The 18,400-nt window shown below is 42.2% G+C and overlaps 1 protein-coding gene across 5 annotated transcripts in view; it reads right to left on the bottom strand.

Annotated features, from left to right (window-relative positions):
* The window catches only part of LOC121073781 (phosphatidylinositol 3-kinase regulatory subunit gamma), a 60,850-nt gene that overhangs the window by 7,796 nt on the left and 34,654 nt on the right, over positions 1-18,400 (bottom strand). For all 5 annotated transcript variants that reach the window (XM_040565151.1, XM_040565149.1, XM_040565148.1 and 2 more), the window contains 6 exons: positions 7,280-7,391; positions 4,909-5,007; positions 3,316-3,496; positions 2,413-2,538; positions 1,498-1,640; positions 148-324 (listed from right to left, as the gene is read on the bottom strand). In XM_040565151.1, the coding sequence (XP_040421085.1) occupies positions 148-324; positions 1,498-1,640; positions 2,413-2,538; positions 3,316-3,496; positions 4,909-5,007; positions 7,280-7,391 (838 nt within the window). The remainder of the gene's footprint in view (positions 1-147; positions 325-1,497; positions 1,641-2,412; positions 2,539-3,315; positions 3,497-4,908; positions 5,008-7,279; positions 7,392-18,400) is intronic.

Raw genomic sequence — 18,400 nt, forward strand, 5'->3', positions numbered from 1 at the left:
TATGATGATCCCTTTACTGGCATAGTAAAGTACCTTAGCACTAACGGAACTTTGGATATGAAAAGAAAATTGAATTCCCACTACCCTGATGGAAACAGTCAGGTTCATCAGAGACACTGTTCAGAGGTACAGGTCAGTCTTACTTACACAAGATACTGATCTCTGATTTTGCGGAGCTGGATTAGGTCAGGCTTGATACTGTTCATTTTCTTATCAGTCTCCCTGTTGTCCAGAGCTTGCTTCTTCAAATCCTGTTCCAGACGCATTTTACTGTCATGGATCTCACCCAGCCGTGATTTTAATTTTTCATAGTTCATCATTATCCTGCAAATAAGCGTAGTATTCGAGCGGTGAGGTCAACCCAGTCTAAAAGGGACTGAACCTTACCAGTAGCACTGCATGTAAGAGTATCACGAGCCATACTGTAACAGCACCTCCTCCCTTTGACTGCCACATCTTAACACGAACATTACTGGAAGAATGCCAGAAAAGTGCGAGACCACTTGCCAGAAGGCCTGCCACCCTTTTGCAAAGTTTGAGCTTTCAGTTTACCTTAAACTATTTCCTTCTGGCAGAGATACAGGAACAAATTATCTCAAGAAGTGTAAGCTAGAACAGATTCCTTCTTCTCCACCCTCAGGTTTACTTTTTGGTATATCAGTTATGCAATCCCTCCACAGGTATTACTGCTAGCAAGTTTTCAAATGCAGACTCCAATTACTGCTTAAGAGCTACCAGGAAGTAAAGCTGCACGTCTCCTCATCCAAGATTAATTTGCAGGTTTCTACACTTCAGGAAAATAACATATTTCCCCTATTAATTGATCCTTAATCAGAATGAAGCACCACCGTGGCACAATACGATTGTTTCAGGTAAATGTTTTCAGCCTAAAAATCTCCCCAAGGCCACCCAACCATGATTCATAAAGCACTGTGTCTACTTAGGCATTATACTTGGCATTTCTTCAAAAGTCCAGGTACAACCTTTTTTTGCTAGTAACTTCACAGAATGGCAAATTCAAACAAGGTCCTCACTGAATTTCTTGTAGGTGATTAGTATCTACTATCAAGTAGTGGCAATTAAATATGGAGCTCCTTCAAAAGTGACTAAAACCAATTATGGACTATCAGATTTACCACATATATGTTCGTTTTAATGCTGCACAGTTTACAAGTAAAGATTTTTCTGAGTTTTATTCTGAGCATATCCAAATAGAACTGGGATAAGCAAATGAAATTATTATTTTCTAGTCTTGATCACAGTATCTTGATTAATGTGATGTTAGAGACAGAATAATCCAGAGATCTCTCACATCTCCTGTCTGCAATTTCCAGGAGAAGAGGGCTTTACTGAAGGTTCAGAAACCTTGGGGAAATGTCTCAGTGACAATACTTAGTTTACAAAGTGTTTTATACAATGCAATGCAGATGAACTTCACAGGAGTGCCAGTGTGGACACTAAGTCTTCTTCGTAAGCAAACATGACTTGAGAGCCTACCGTTCAATTTCTTTGTCATTCCCCTCTCTGCGAAATCGCTCAATGTATTCTTTGCTGTATCGCTCTTGGGAGTGGCACTGTTCCTCAAATATCTTAATAGTTTCATTAAACGCCTCAATTGCGGTCCTCTTCATCTGAATTTCCTACGTGAGGAAAGAGTCCTTCATCATTTGTTCACGAAACAGACACCACAAGACTCTTATTATGTTCCCTAAACTGACTGGGAGGATGAACCAGTCAGCCCCGAGTCAAAACGTGATTAATCAGTTTTAAATTTAGACAAATGCCTGAGCAGCATCACAGAAGTACAGGGAAGACTTGCTCCTTGCATGTCTAGTGACCCCCCCTCCAGATGATGCTCTCTGTTAGGCTGCAAGCCCCTCAGAAATATTTCAGTCATATTTTCCATCTTAGCATGCAGGAAGACTGCCAGCAAACCTCCTGATGTATGAACTATCTTATGTTACAAGAATCACTCCAAATACTGTATTCACACTTCCTTAATGCATAATATCTGGAATCTTATTTAAACTTGACTTCTCACAGAACCTGGACAAACCCTTCTAAAATTCTCACTGCAGCATGGAGCAGCTGGAAATATTCAGCAGCCAAGGAAGAAGTCTGCAGTGTAAGGCTTGCAGGTGATGGCTTTCTCCATTGCTCTATCTTACATTAGGAAGCTCAGCTCCTATTTCTACCTCACCCCACACCACAGCTCTCTGGCTATCAGCAACAAGTAACATTCACTGTGCTTCTATCAACCTTCAAACCACCTTACAAATTTCCACAGTTTACAGTTTCTTCCCTGTATTTTCGGGTCTTGGATTGACTTTGCTAGCCACAGCAAGTTAAAACCATTTTCTTTATTTTTTAGGTAACAAGAAACAGACTATAGAAAGCTGAAGTGGAACTAACCTGTGATGTTCTGGTGTATTCTTCGTACAATTTGTCGTACTCTTTACTCTTTTCCTGATACTGAGCATGGTATTCTTGAAGCTTTTTACCTACTGCGTCTATGTTATCTTCTTTCACCAACTGATCCTGTACATACAAAAATCTATTAAGTCTTCAAACAAGCAGCTTTTCCTTAAGAATTTTCATTTGTCCACTTATGTGTATTTGCATTTTACAGCTATTGGAGCTTTTTTATCATCAGGTTTCTATAGAACACACAAACATCACATGTAAATCCCTTCCTCCACACACTAAGTTTCACAGTTTACAGACAGTGGGAACTGGAACTATGGGACACCAAGAACTATACCAAAATACTAGGCTAGCATTCCTGTCCACTCTTGGAGAAAGTAGGAATTGAATTGCTTGGAATCCAAAGTTAAAGATCACTTTTTTTTTCATTTTTTAAACACAATTCTTTTTCCTTAAAGCAGGACAATATCTCAGGCTATGGAATACCACATATTCAAATATTTTTGAAAAATCTAGATGGCTATGCATAGAACAAGCAGCTGCATGTGCTCATATGTGCTTCAAGAGCAACACTGTCTAGAACAGTACCCTTTGGGTCTACAAGGGCTCAAGGGGAAAAATAAAAAACTTCTTGGAGACTCAAGTCTGCTGCATGCTTGGGTTTCACTTCTCTACTGGACTGCTTGATAAAATGAAGCGGCAGCTTAAATGGAAGACCCATTAATATGAGCAAAGTGACGTCAAATATGAAAATTCACATTTTTCAAGTTTTCAAAAAAAGAACCTTGTATGAAAAAAAAAATCTTTACATAGAGAAAACAGAATAACATACTAGTTGCACTTTTTTTCTTGTCTGCACTAATAGTTACTTGTGTCCTGTAAAGACCTTACCTGTTGGTACCGGGACACTGGATACATCAACTTCACATCAAGCTTCGGGTTATACTGAGCAAGAGACTCATTGCGGTAGTGGTTAATCAGTTCCACAACTGAATTAAATGTCAGTGGATCAGAAAAGCCGTATTTTCCATCCCGATGATAGATCTTTATCAGTTTATTGTTGCCACCCTTCCTGTAAAGCAGTACAGTCATTTAGAGGTTTTACTGCAAACCTCCCATCCCCTTCAACACTGGGGCTGCTAACAATGACACCAGTGAAGTTCCTGGGTAAGTCTTTGAAGCCGGACAGTTTAACATGTGCACCTTTATAATGGTTCTTTATATACTAGCAGGTATTAGGCAGTTTAAGAGTCAATGCACACAGAATTATCATCAGCTATTATTTGAACGGGAGCAAAGCCCAAAGTAATTCTCCTTTTTTTTTTTGTGTGCTCACTTTGGAGTCAGCTTACAATATTTAAGACATACCTTAGCCAGACTTTTTGAAAAGGAAAGGATGCATGCCGAAGGTTGAGTAAAGGAGCCATATTGAAACCAAATCAAAATTTCCTGCAATTTGGGGTCACTAACAGTATACATCTGAGTATACAGTCATACGGTGATTAACAAGTCTTTTGAGTTATGGATGCTAATACAGGATACATGAACCTAAACAAAATCCTCTGAAGATTACAACATGGTTGTAAATTTAGGACTTTACATTATCCAGACTTATACATCCCAGCAGTTCCCACAAATACTGCTCATTTCTTCATTTTTTTCCCCAACAGATTGTTTGGACAATATTCTGTCCTTCTTGCACTCTCAGTTTTTGTTCCCAAAGACACCTGCATTCAGCAAAATAACCAAATCATGACAGACCTTAGTATACAAGTCTTGAACGTCAAAGCAGAAGTCAGAGCAGAATTTAAACTACACCCTTGGCAGGGGGTCTCACTTGCTGTAAGTCAACTGAATTTCAAGGCGAGAACAAATATCTGCCATATCACAGCAACTCCCAAAGGCGTGCTGCAGTGGCTTATGTCTCGATTGTTTGCCTCTAACAGCCAGTCTTGAGAGCCTGGCAGAGGCAAGTGGCTGTACCGGCTGGGCAAGGCCCCAGCAGCTAGTCACATGAGGTCTGCTGCCTCACTGCTGTAGACGATTTTAATGAAGAAAGGAACATGGATCCAATTCAATATTTCCTAAACTTTAGATCAGAAAGCACGAGATACTCTTTTTACAAAGGCACTGTGTTCAGATCTCCAGAGCTGCATGCTGATGAGATACTCCACTCACTCCCATAAATTAAAGCCTTAGTTTATAAATACTTCATACGTTAACAGTTCTGAAACTATGAAGCTTTACTGAGGGGCTCCCTTCCCCAAGTCCTACCTACGGAGAGATCCTTACAGTACTGCTCAGTGAGAGGCAGGATTCAGTGCACAGAGCAGAACAGGCTATCAGACCTGGCTATTCATGTGCTCATTCTGTGATCACAACACCTGGGGAACATCTCAACCTGAAGGCACTGCTGTCACTGGTATAGCAACTAGCTAGTTGCTCAGGGTTTTACTGCGTGGATGACAACTAACCAGTGCTTACCGTAACGTCAGAGTGTAGTCTCCCTGCATCTTGGTCGATGCATCGCGCACCAGGAATGTTCCGTCTGGCATGTCTCGTAATTTGTCATTTACTTCTTCCCTGGGGAATGGAAAGTAAAACAGAAAGCGTTAGGGACATTATCATCTTCACCACGGGTATCGATACTGGGGCCAGTAACACCAGCATGCATAAGGAGTTCAGTCTTCAAAATATCAGGCAGTCTTTCTTCACACTCAGGTTCTCCAGTCTTCTAGGTCATCTAAAATAAGTTTGAACTTGTGTAGTTACAGTAAAAAATAGCAGCTGCAGTCAACTGCCGCTTAGGAAGGAGTCTGTTTTTAAGCAACAGTAGCAGCTGTGTCTCAGAGTTCACAACCTTTCACTGTAATCTGCTCAGGTTTTAAAGTCCACACTGGAAACAGGTGCCCTTTGAGAAACCAGTCCTGACCTCTTAAGAAATGGGCTCTAGCACCATCTCTCAAAGGTGCCCAGAGTTTAGCACAGTTCTAGTCTCAGGAGACTCATTATTGGCTTAACCTTGATCTTATTTACAGCAGTTTTAAACCACTACAACCTCGCTAGCTTCAGTGCAACTTTTACTTATTTACAGCTGAAGCAAAAGGAATACTCAGCCCAGAGCTTTACGCTAAATCGAGAAACTTGTTAGTGAAAGCGAGTGCCTATAAGCACTAAGAAAATGCTTTCAGTTGAAGAGTTAAGTGTCTTGACAGGTTTGAACATTTCACCCAGATTACATATCACACTTTGTAACAGCTCCCTCACAGGTTCTTAAGAGCACTAAGCACTTTTTAATACAATCATTTGGAAACTAGAGTTTATCAGGTAGCCTCAACACTATCTAAGTGAGGTAGGAAGTCTATTTGAATTTTACAAAGAAAAACCAACAGTGGCTTTTTTGTTCAAATACTAAGGAACAAAAGTATTCTTACCAAGCAGCCTCAGTTTTGATTTGGCTACCTGAAGAAAACCACTCTGTTAGTAAGCCTGGCTCCTGCTAAGTGTCGTGTGCGTATCGGCTTACTTCTCGCAGAACGTTTTACAGATTAGGCCTGACTCTTTGAATAGATAAATACAGTCTAAGGGCTTGGGGCTTATACCTCCAACTTGTATCCTGAAGTTCAGAACATAATTTTCAAGGCAGTACTGGACTGAAGAACGTGGTTCCTGACCTGACAGCCCAATGCAGTCCGTACCTGGTGGCTGCCAAATTAAGGCTATGAACAATACCAGCTTTATGCGTGTGTGTATCCCATTTTAATCCAATATAGCCACTCCAAATGATTTGTGCTGCCTTAGCTCCTGCCATCACGTGCACTGGTAAACAAGGAACAAATCCAGAGTCAATGAACTACCAGTATTGAGGTGTTGTAAACAAACCCTGCCAAGTGGGTTTTGTGATCAGGTTTCGCCACTCTGCTTTGATTTCATCTTAACAGAAAAATATCATTGGCCCTTCAAAAACAAGATCTATGCAGGTTTGCTTTATAGAGATAAGGGTGGTACAATAAAGATATGAAAACTTTATTTCCCTTCTCAGAACCTCATTGAACTACTGCGGCAAATAGGCTGTTCTTGCCTTTATCTGACAGCGTTTCAAAGTATTATGTGCACAAGTTGGAGCAATTTCTGATCACAATCCCAGCTTGCTCATGTCTTCTCTTACTGTCCCAAATCCTAGACTTTTCAGAAGCGTCTTAAGAGGGAAAGAGTTGACTGAACACTGCAGTTCTTTTACACAATTAATTACATAAAAACCTGCACTTCATTTTCTGAACCTAACCCAAGCCATCTATGTTCTCGAGCACACAGAAAGGTGTTTCCTTAAGGGGCAAAACCTAATTTATTTGGTACGTGTCTGTACCATCTGCTACAGATAGCTGGTGACAGCACTTTTAAGCGCTATTTTTATACTACCATGTAATAGAAATTAATACAGATGCAATTTTAACCAAATGTTCAAGAAACCAAAAATAAAAATGCTCGTCTTTTTATCCTGAACAAGCCTCCTACTGAAAGTTTGCTGAACTACATGCACCCCAGCACCACAGGCTTAGAAAACCTTATTAGCTAGCACACTCTGAAGTACTTTTTTCTTTTTTAAAGAGTTTGTGTATCTGGAGAAAGTTAAAAACCCAAAATAACTGTCACCAGGACTGACAAAATCCGTACCAGAACAACAGTAACTTAAACACAAGTCTTGAGTCCAGCTGAATGCTCTAGCATTTAGGTGCTTTGCCAAGCATAGTCCTGAAGCACTTCCATCCTGCAAAATGCTGTCTAAAATAGGCACGTTCTTTTTCTCCTGATGTCTAACAGGCTCATTCTATTTTTAGTAATAAATATTGCTTACCTTGAGATGTCCCCCCAGTACCACTCTGCTTCCTGCAGAGAGAAACTGGAATTGTCCTTTATTCCATTTGTATTGACCGGAGTCATCGGTTTGGGGGGCTTTGGAGGAAGAGCTGAAAATGAAGAACAGATTAAAGACAGGTAAGCAGGGGGAAACAATCACTACAATGTTAGGAAACATGACAGTGAAAAAGTCACACAAAATATGCATCTTGAACTTGTAATTCTTTATTTTTAAGGAATTTTGAAGTCAGCTGCTGCACTGTGATCCTAGATTTCCCAGTACTCAAACCAAACGTGCTTGAGGAATAAGGGGAAGGCGTAAGGGGAAGCATGAGTTTTTGTGAAAAGGAAGACTGGCTCAGGCATAACTACAAGTGCTATTCCTGCCTAAACCTCCAAAACCAAGTTACAAAGGCGTATTGTGTTTGACAGCCATAGCCTGCAGGGCACGGTGCACAGCTATGGAAAAGCTGCAGTTGCTAAGGCATCACAAATCCTTATGGCAACCCAGAAGAGCAAACAGGTGAGCTCTCCATCAGGGGGCAAAACGCTGCTGGCTAAAGAAGTGGTGGCTGGGCAGCAGCACATCCATCTCAGGCCCGAGGTTCGTATTCCCTGCTGGATTTGTTCAGGCTCCTCGTTAGGAACAGAAGCTGTGACTCTCTGAATAGGTACTTATGGGAAAAGGGACATCAACGCATTATTAGTGGCAGCACCTCTTTACACAATGGAAATGTTTGCCACAGGAAAGAGGGTGCTACAAATCCCCCAGTGTAGGCCCAGTGCATACCTGACTGGAATTCCCCTATTTGAGATCCTTGCAAACAAGCTTTTACTTTTGTTCTGAAAATACGTTACACAACGTAAGGGCATAAAACCCACTAAAGCTCTTTCTACCTGGTCAATTTTCGCAGCTATGCAAACAACTTTATCATGATCCTAAGTCCTACACCAGGATTATTTCATCAACCAGAGGGATGCTGATGTATCGGCAGAGATGTGTCTGTCAGCAGAAAATGCATTACGTTATTTTCTTCAGGGAAGGTATCTCGAGTGCCCTCCTCTGCTCTGCAGAGGCTGAGGTTCTCTTCCCAATGCTACCGCTGAAACCAAGCGTTTTTGAGGCATTTCAGGAGACAAGTGGGGTGTTTTGCAGGGACAGGTAGCATCTGAATTCAGAGAAGGCAAGCAGCTACACACAGAGATTTGCCGACACGTTCCAAGTGAGATGCTGAACATCTGCGCTCCCAGCTCCGCAGCCCAGCCACCAGACTACACGAGCACCAGAGAGCAGGGCCGATGTGCGCCGACAACAGCCACCTTTCAGGTGCACGCAATCCCGGCGTACAAGCAGAAACACAAATAAAACGAGCAGAAAGAAGAGTTTCATCTCCAGCCCCAGCGCAGAGTGGCTTAGCACCGAGAGGTGTGCTGCTTGGCACCAGCCATCTGCTCACCTCCCGGCCACACCTCCCACATTAAAGAAGAGAAAACACCGCTTCAACTGCAGTTCCAAATACCATTTCATCTTGAATATCCAACACAGTAACTTCACTGTTCTCAGACAAACCAGTAGATACTTTAATCGAGCCAATCTAAACTAAATCTGAACCTTGACCCAGACATTTGCACCCTGGGGCTGCTGACCAAACACCTGATTCAGATAGCAGCATTCATGCTGCGGTATGGGGCATTAAAGCCCAGCATACAGGTTCCTTTTATGGGGGGAGCTGGGAACTTTCAGGTGTGCACATATCTAGTGAGGCAATAACTGGGCTTGTTATAAAAGGAAGGTGAAAACCTTCGGATTCAGTGAAGTCGCTTCCTGGTCGGGAGGCTTCATTTACTCCCAGCTCAACTACTGCAGTTGTTTGTGCAGCACTGAAGCACTTGTATAAAGTGCCATTGAGAGCAGGAGACAGGTCTAACCCTACTTTGCTTGAAGCTCTCAGCCTATACATGCAATTTTACTTACGGTGCCCTGTATTGTTCCATTTTCCCCACTCAAAGCTCCTGAATCAAAAGGGTCTTCAAGTCCTCCCTCCTCTCCACCTCGCTTTTGGGGTTTGCCTCTCTAAGCAAGCAGTAAGACAAGCAGTCATTCTGAGTCTCATCAGTATCTGCACATGGTCGTAAATCTGAGTTTAAAAACCTTCAGATTTTTATTTACTACAGAATCTTTTGTAGATTCTGAATCATCAGCAAGTGCATGAAAATTTATGTGAAAGAAACATACAACAGCGTAGAGACTTCTTAAAAAATGATACCAGCACAAGCAATGATTTCACTGGGTCTTGCAAATTAAGGCTTGGACCAAAAATCTCAAGGTATTTTACTGTGTAAGAGCCTGTTTTACGCTGGTAATAGGAGCTTTCCAGAAGAGGCTTTCAAGTATTCTCTAAGGTACTTGAATACTTCTCTAGCCCTTCTTGTAAGATTAAGTCTTGCTCCTTTATACACTGTGGAATTACTTAGCAGCTTTGTTAGGGCTCACTCCAAAGCACTGGGCACAGAAATGCAAACTAACAAGGACCAGAAAGGTAAGGAACAAGCGCTTGGTGTATGGACACAGAGCACTAGACATTTCAGCAAGTGTCCTTACTACAGGCGGGTCTTCTTTTCCTTAATAGGTGGGTATCAGTTCTCGATGTCACAGTTGCCTGTAGAACCGTATTCTGCAGAGGAAACTGGAAGGAAATTCTTCAGGGAGAAGAACAAGGCTTGGACCAGTTCCTGTAAAACCTGACTCATGGAAGCCAGTCTCCTTTTCACAATAGACTTTTAAAAAATGCCTTTAATAGCTTGCACATTTTAAAAATACAAAAGGTGGATACTCAGTTTCCAGAGAGCCACAGATATCATTCTTTACTTTCAATACTTTAAGCTCTTAGAATAGCAATAAGTTTTTTTCCTCTCCCTGCTACAGAAGCAGGCCCTTTATTGCTTTGCCCAGTAAGCTAACGTGCCCATCCATTTCAGTGTTTCTGACACGTGCGCATCCCTGCTAGGAGAAATTTCAACATGTTTCTACGAGAAATGATGAAGAGCCTTAAAGACTCTCCATATTTTGATTTAAATTAAAAAAATGCAGTTTGATGTACTTTGCTTGATGAACATTAGAGAGCTAAAATCCTACAATAAAGAAGGCTGGCCTGAAGTCAACAGAAATGCTTCTGAGAGCAGCCGTGTTTCTTTCCACGTCGCCGGGTCCAACTGTGATCTACTCACAGGCACAATCTCAACACATCTCCAAACGAGCCGTGATTAGAGCCAGCTATCCTGGTGATTCTCCTTTTTCTTGGGAGAGAACGTTGACCTGAAGTGATTAACAGCACAATGGGCCTATTTGTTCTATTAAAGAACTGACTGTAAGCACCAGAAACACAAACATCCCGCCCTCAACGATGTCTTCAGGACTACTTTACCACAGGGACCTTCCCAAAACCCAAAAGGCAACAGCCACAGGGACACCTGCAGCACCGCAGGGCAATCCCAAGGGCTGGTGCGTGCGCAGCCATGACAGGGCCTCTCATGTGTGAGCCACCACCTCTTGTCTTTCCTTCTTTAGCAGCCCGAGCCCCTCTCTCCAGCTTCCCCAAGCAGCCTAGCTCGAGCTAAATCCCAATCCCAGATCAGTGTGACTGAAAAGGGGGAAACAAGCAAGCTGATGACTGGATGGAGGCAGGGCCCGCCATCACCTGATGCTGTCAGGCCCAGATGGCCGCCGAGCCCGCTCCTCAGGTAGCTTCAGCCGAGCGGGTCCTCGGGGAGACAGGCCGATCGACTGGCCTTTGGCCAGGGAATGTTTTTCATGTTTTATTGGCTGCATAGAATAGCTTTCTTTAAAAAAAGCTACTCAAGGTCTAGCAGACATGATTCCCTGAAGTTCAAGCCACCTCCAACACCGAGACAACAAAGGGAGCTGGCAAGTGTCTGAAGTTTAGCACTGGTGTATTTTTATTTTTTAAATTAAGGTCTTTTGTAGGAAACAACAGGCTACACCAATCCCGAATTTAACTTCAGTGAAGTACACTGTGACTTCCACGAGATATGTACTTTTCCCAGTTAGGCTTTTAATCAAAAACTTCACAAGTGTGCATGATTTAAGAGCCACTGAGCCCTATGTGTGAGTTTTCAATGGCACTAATTCAGGAGGAATGAAAAACAAGAATGCCTTGGGTCTCCAAGTGCTACGTCCCAAATAACAGCAAGTCAAGCAGTATTTGTGTATAAGATAAACCTGCCAGTTAATTAAACTCTCATCTGCAGTTTTAAGACAGATGCCACTTAGTCTAAGAATGTCTCCATAACTTAACTCTTTTCTTCTAGTATTTTCCAAGGGCTGCAGGCCAGATAAGTAAAAGCACAGCAGGTTTAAATGCAGGATAAACTCCATCTTAGTGTTACAAATAACCACAACCATCAAACGCTGTGATATAGTCAATTTTAAGTCACTCAGCACTTCCACGAGATTGTTTAGTAACCTTCTTGCTGAAGTGTTCAATCTACTCTCCCTACACATTGTGACAAGCAGGTAACAGATCAGAGGATTTTTAAGACAGTTACCCGGTTTCAGAAAGGCTGACATACAGTAAATACCCTACAGACCGTAATATAAAGCTCTGGAAAGTGTCATTACTATGGAAACGTGCAAGTAATCCATGGTTAGACCAGCTAACATTTTAATGACATACTCCTCAAGGACAAAGATTTCCCTTTGGAGGTATAGATGAGGACTTGGGAGTGAAATGAAGGCCAGCTTTTTAACGTATTTATTATTTTTTAAGTAAAAATCCCCCCAATCTTTAACCTTTCTCTTTAGTCTTACTCAATTTCTCAGACACTTTTAAGGCAAAGGCTCAAAATCTTTCTCTCCCTCAGCAGTCCTGTACTCGCCACTGTTACACAAGGTCCCCTCAAGACAGTTACAACTCGAGAATAAAAGCATACGCTGAACAAAGGTGCTTTTTGCACTTCAGTGAAATTGTGTACTCTGAGCGCAATCAAGAGTAGGGCACTGGGCTTTTGTTGAGATTTCCAGCTGACAAGGAGGAGGACCACGCGCACCTGCTGACAGCAGCTCAGCCTCCACCGCTGACAGGTACCTTATCTCAGCAGCTGCACATCCCCGCTTGTCAGTTCTCCTGCCAAGACCCCTTTTTTCCAAGCCCAGTGTCCTTCCAAGCTGCCCTTCCCCAAAGGGCAGCTAACACGCACTGGAAACTCCTCAAGGGACGGAGAAGGCAGCTACTTGATCACATTACTGCTGGCCACAGAACCTCATACATGCTCGCATTTTTTGCTCTACTCCCCCAAAATAGGCAAGACGCCAGAGACTAAAACACATTCAGAGAATTGAAGTCTTTCAATATCTCATTACAGAAAACAGCAGACAAGTTGGCAGAAAGCCAGGCAGGTTTCCAACAAAAACACTCCCATTATAGCTTTGCTTGTGTTTCTATGAACTTTCATAAAAACCAACACCTTTAAGAAATATTTCAGTTTTGATTAGTTGGCTTTTTTGATAAAGATCTGTTTTGTTTGAAAACTCCCCAGCTATCCAGTTCTCTCCCACACCTCCCAACCACAGTTTCTCCTCCTACAGCCTGCCAAACTTCTGGTGCGCTTGGTTCTTTGTGAGGATCCGCAGCTACTGCACAGGTTAAAGATTACCCGGTACGGGACACCTGCAGAATGGCAAACAACAAGGGGGTGTGAAGGAAAGGAGGCTGGCTCAAATTCAGTATTCTCTCTTGGCATTTTATAAGCAACTATCATTACTCACATGGAAGAAATGGAGGATGCTCATTGTCAGATAAATGACTTTAGGATCTTTGGCTTCTCTATTATAAAGTAACACAGCATTTCCTTTTCATTCCACCTTTTGCATGAAGTTGCAATGCCAAAAAAGCCCCAACTTCCCAATTATTTTCACTGCTCAATGAAAAAATGGATTACTTTTCAACCCAAGCCATTGCATAACAGCTGCAAAGCTCCAGCAGTGTCACGAGTTCCATAACCAACAGGGTTGAGATGACTGTCCCAACGTCAACATAAGGAGGATAAAAAGGACAAGCCTTCTTTAACTTAGCAAGCATGATTAGCACATTATCAATAGCTGGATACCAAATCAATAATAACGCTTTGGAAGTTTTGCCATGTTTCAGTCACTTGGAAGGATTGTTGCTACCCAGCATCACATGTTTGGCTCACTTCTGAAAGGAGTAGTGTCACCTGCTAACCATTAAGGGGCTCTTTGGAGTTACTAACTCCTTGGGTCAGTCAGTGGCAAACATTTTATTGTCCACGAAAATCTGAAAGTTTGATAGAAACAACTGTATAGTATCCAATGTCAGATCTAGAAGACTACAGTAGGAAAGTAGATAGAAAATGAAGAAGCAAGTAAATCCTCCTCATTGCTTCTTAACTAAAGCAGTTCTTCATCTGTCTTCACAGATGAAACACCACAGCATGTTTTCTATCCTTCCACAGGTAGGGCCTTCAAATAACTATTAAAAAACTCTTTGGTCACTCCATAGAGATAGATTTTGGATAAGAGTAAGGAAAGCACAGCATTTTTGCATAAGCATACACCTACAGGGACAGAGAACAAAGAACTAGCCTTTCGTGGTGGACGATGGACAATGAGGTCGCCCTATATTGACACACTACAGCTAGGAGGCCTACCAAAGCCCAAAGAAAACGTCATTTCACATGAAAGTGAAGCCTGGGGCTGTTATGCCCAGCTACTTCAAAGACCAACCATCTATCCAGATGGCAGGTCCAAGGGGAGAAATTGGTTCTCATTGGAGAACAGAAATAATTTGGTGCTAGCGAGAAGTTAGCTGCACATGAGCCTCCTTAAAATAATAATAATACAGCTGTAAATACATGTGACTCTTGCTGCTCTAAGCAGCATTTTTTTTTCACTTTACCACTAGCTTAGATCTTTGACAGCAATATGTAAAAATGTTTCTCATACAGTACCTGTCCTTGCCATCTGTCAAACTATTTTCTATAGTTACCAGAACAGAGAGATTTCAACACCACTATCATTTTTTTTCCAAGAACGTTGTTCCCAAAGAAACTTGCATTGAGGCAGAAGTCCCAGCCCATGGAGTCCAGTGCAGTGCCCTCAGCAGAAGCTGTGACTCAGAGAAGGCACGAAGCTGCCATCCCTACCCAGCAGAGCTCAGATCTCACAGTCACTGCTCGCGCTGAGATCTCAAGGACTAGCAGAAGAAATGGATTCAACCTCCTCATACAAGTACACCATGATCTTCAAAATATTCTAATGAAATAGCAGTCTGACTTCTTTCCTTCTCCCCAAACTGATCAGTGAGACTGTACCGTACCCTTCTAAACAGAAAGGTTTAAGCATTCGTCTCATTGATTCGAGCTTCCTTAAATCCTTCAAGAGACTACTGAGAAGACAGGAGATGAATCAGTAAAGATGACACAAAATGCAGCCTACTAATTTGACACTTGGGAGTAGTTCCCCAGAGGGCCAACAATCTAGATTCCTCTAACATCCACGAGATGATGCAGCACGAGTACTGACAACCTTGGAAATTTAATTGCAATGTATAGATTCCTGCTGTAATAGACAACAGAATTTACATACACTGTACGTCAATGAACTTCTCGTCATCTCACCTTTAAAATATTTTCCTGGGGCAGGATTGAGTGCAAGCCTTATTGCCCACACTTAAGGCCTGTGTTTCTTTGTTATAACAATTTTCTCCAGAGCAGTGGCTTTTTTTAATATATTTTTTTAGGGGATGGATGAAAGGAAGGAAAAAAAATCCTCCAATAGTAAAGACGATCGGATGTAACATTGGATTTTAGGGACTACAGAGGCTAAAACTTAAGATAAGGTTAGGGAAAGAAAAAAAAAAAAAGGAAAAAAAAATGGCTCCTGTGGATTTTTCCTTTCATGGGGAAGATGTGGAAAGTAACAGAGAGCGAGTGGTAGCTAGCAGGAGGAAACAGGAAGTTTATGCTTTGAAGGAGAAACCTGACCTGAAGTACAAGAGCCCCAAAGTGATGCCAACCCAAAGCTGAAGTTACTCTGTAGTGAAAGAACAAACAGACGAAGGGAATACAGATTGATGTTTTTGATTTGTCCAAACCCACAAATTTTTGTGCTGAGAAACACGGCATTTTTCAAGCCTTTCCTAAATAACCGTGTATCAGCTAGAGAGGTATCTGATTTTAGAAGCAATAACACACATATGAACTATCATTAAAATAACATTTTTCCAGTTCCTGAAAACCGGGCGAACGCTGGAAGCAGTCACAGGTTGAAGTATTTGAAGTATTTCGTCTCCTCTTTCAGAAAGAGCGCTGGATGGAAGGTAGCCAGCTCGAGTGTGCTGCTGGACTCAAAGCCAGAGAAGAACCGGGATCCTGATCAGCCACAGAAAAGCTTCGGAGCACACAGGGCTTTGGCATCAGGAGTCACCAGGCAGCTGGTGGATGTCCAGCAGGGCAGCTGGGGTCCTCTTGGAAAGGGCTACAACAAGAGTCGCTTGGTCTTTGCTTCTTTTGAACGGTATGAATTTTTCTGAAACTCCCCGTATGCAGCCACTTCTCTGCAAAAGTGCACTGGAGGAACTTAAAACACTGGAATATATTCACTAGAGCACTGCAAAACCTTTGTCTACTGAGCAGAGGGCACAGCAAAAATGAAGGACAATTAGAACAGTCTCTTTAGAAGAGGTAACATCCGCTCACATTGTTTGGGGACCTGGCACCGGCTCCTATGCTGTAGTTTAGATTATGTGGAGAAAAGAGGTCTTGCTTACTTAGCTATTGTGCAGATTTTAACCTGTCAGAAGAAATGAGATAAAAAGCAGAAGAAAAAAGAAAATCTGACTCATTTCCATAGGGGCATTTAGAACACAAGCAGAGCCTGCTCTTTAAGCATTACTCAGCAACCTACTTTACAAAAATGAGTTTCCAAAAAATCCAGCTAGGGCACACCAATTGCTTTAGTGGACCCCGAGTTGTAGGGCAACCTGTTTCAACACAGAAACAGTCTTTTTGACAATAATAAAACCTACCCTTTAAAATTTAGGGGGAAATGCTGATAAAAGTTTTCTTTATGCTGCTGTTTCCAGCGCTCTCCTGCTCTCTGCCCAAAAAGTGACTCACTAAACAATCAGCGTGCGATGATGTAAGGCACCCAACTGCTTTCAGTAATGGGCGCAGATGTGTACAACCAACTATGCCGCTCAATTTTCCCAAGCTGTAGAGCAAAGATAAGCCTGAATAGCTTCATTCTGGAATAAGATATCACACAGGCAATGGGAAGACGGAATTCAACTCTGCTGCTTGGGAAAATGATATTCCCCAAAGGAAACTCCAAGAAGGGCCTTCTCCTTTTAACAGGTGAGGTAGAAGGAAGCACCACGGTGATTAACTCCTGTCAGGCTTCGTAATGAGATACAGAATTGTTCAGAACAATGCAGAAATAACATTTGCTGGGACTAGAGCAGGTTTTGCTTTCAAACAAGTGGTGAAAAGCTTGGTTTCTTCTCAGAACATTCTTCCACTTTTTAGTTTGCGTAAATCTACGACTTTCCAGAAGATGCAGTCAAACAACCCCCTTCAGTAACCTTCCCCTCTCCAACCATTTCTGCATCATCTGAAAGCCTACTGATAAACGAAATGTCAGCCTTTACAGGCAGGCTCTCTCCCATCTCAAGCAAGGAATCATTTCACTTTATTATATTAATGATGTTATTTTTTTGCATTCATGTCTTTAATTGAAAGCTGATGAGTGATATTCTTTAACAGTTAGAGCCATCAAAATGAAAACCAAAGACAAAGAATGGAAAAGCAAGCCTGAAAATGCAATCAGAAATTAAAAATTCTTACAGCAGTCATTAAATGAAAGGGCCAGTAGAGAAATTTAGGTATAACTAAAATGGGATCTGTACATTTCATGTCACTTTCCCTACAGGAGCTGAGATTCTCTTTCAAACCATTTTCCAGGACCTCCAGAATGTAAGTGACTGAACTTTATTTATTCCTTCTGCTACCCCAAAACAGTCGCCACAGACTTCCTTCCTGCAATAAAGCAACTCTCATCCTCCTGCATCCATGCTTTTGGAAGCCTGACCTTCAGCAGGACTTCAGTTTGCAGTGAAGGCAGCTGCTGCTGGAGCGCTGCGGTGTTGATGGCACGTACTTGCAGAACTACTCCCGTTTTTTAAGACGTGCGAGAGCTGAACTTTTCTTTGATAAGCTTCTGGGGTCAGCTCAGATAAGCTGAAGGACAATACTGACAACGCTATTAAAATTTGCATCTGTTCTCCCACTGGAAAACTAGTCAGGCATAGACATGCTGTGTTACCTACATCTGGCTGCTGCCTACCGCAAGCCCGATCTGAGAAGCCACATTCAGTCTCCGCTCTGACATCGATAATGATACAGCACGACTCAGATCCACGCAAACACTGCCCTTCAGATCAGGGTCCTGTGTTTTCCAAATTACAATTATAGTATCGGGCCCCTAAAACAAGGGTTGTCAAATTATATAGGGGAAGAAAATAGGAACTGTAATGAATAAATACTTGCTCTCCCTTGAATACTCGTCTCGCTCATACAACGGCAGTGCTGCTTTTGCAAAGCAGATGAACCTAAGCAGCCCGGAGATTATTCTTGCCCTCTCCCCACCTTGATTATTAAAAGATTTTGTAATAACAGCATTGTTACAGCTGGTCTGAGCTGTAACAGGAGATGAGGAAGAGTAATATTCTTGAAAAAGCCAGCTGAGTCAAGTTATAAACGCAGTCAGCCACACTTGGCCCAACAGTCTTCAACAAGGTAGCTCTCCTACAGCTTCAGGACAAACACTTATTCTATTACCTGCTCGCAAACAGACAGAGCCCATTCGGCATTAGGAAGCCTACTTTGAACTTGCGGTTCTCTTCATAATCCACACAAATGAAACTAACCTCTTATTTGTAGTTGAGCCAAATATCTTTGCTGACATCTCTATCTGAAATCCCCGCAGAACACTCACACTGATTGTCATCCAACTGTGACAAAACGTATTCCGTGATTACACATTTTATCATCAACACAACTGATAATACACCCCAGATCTACA

Source organism: Cygnus olor, chromosome 8 (assembly GCF_009769625.2).
Source record: "Cygnus olor isolate bCygOlo1 chromosome 8, bCygOlo1.pri.v2, whole genome shotgun sequence".
Taxonomy (NCBI): Eukaryota; Metazoa; Chordata; class Aves; order Anseriformes; family Anatidae; genus Cygnus; species Cygnus olor.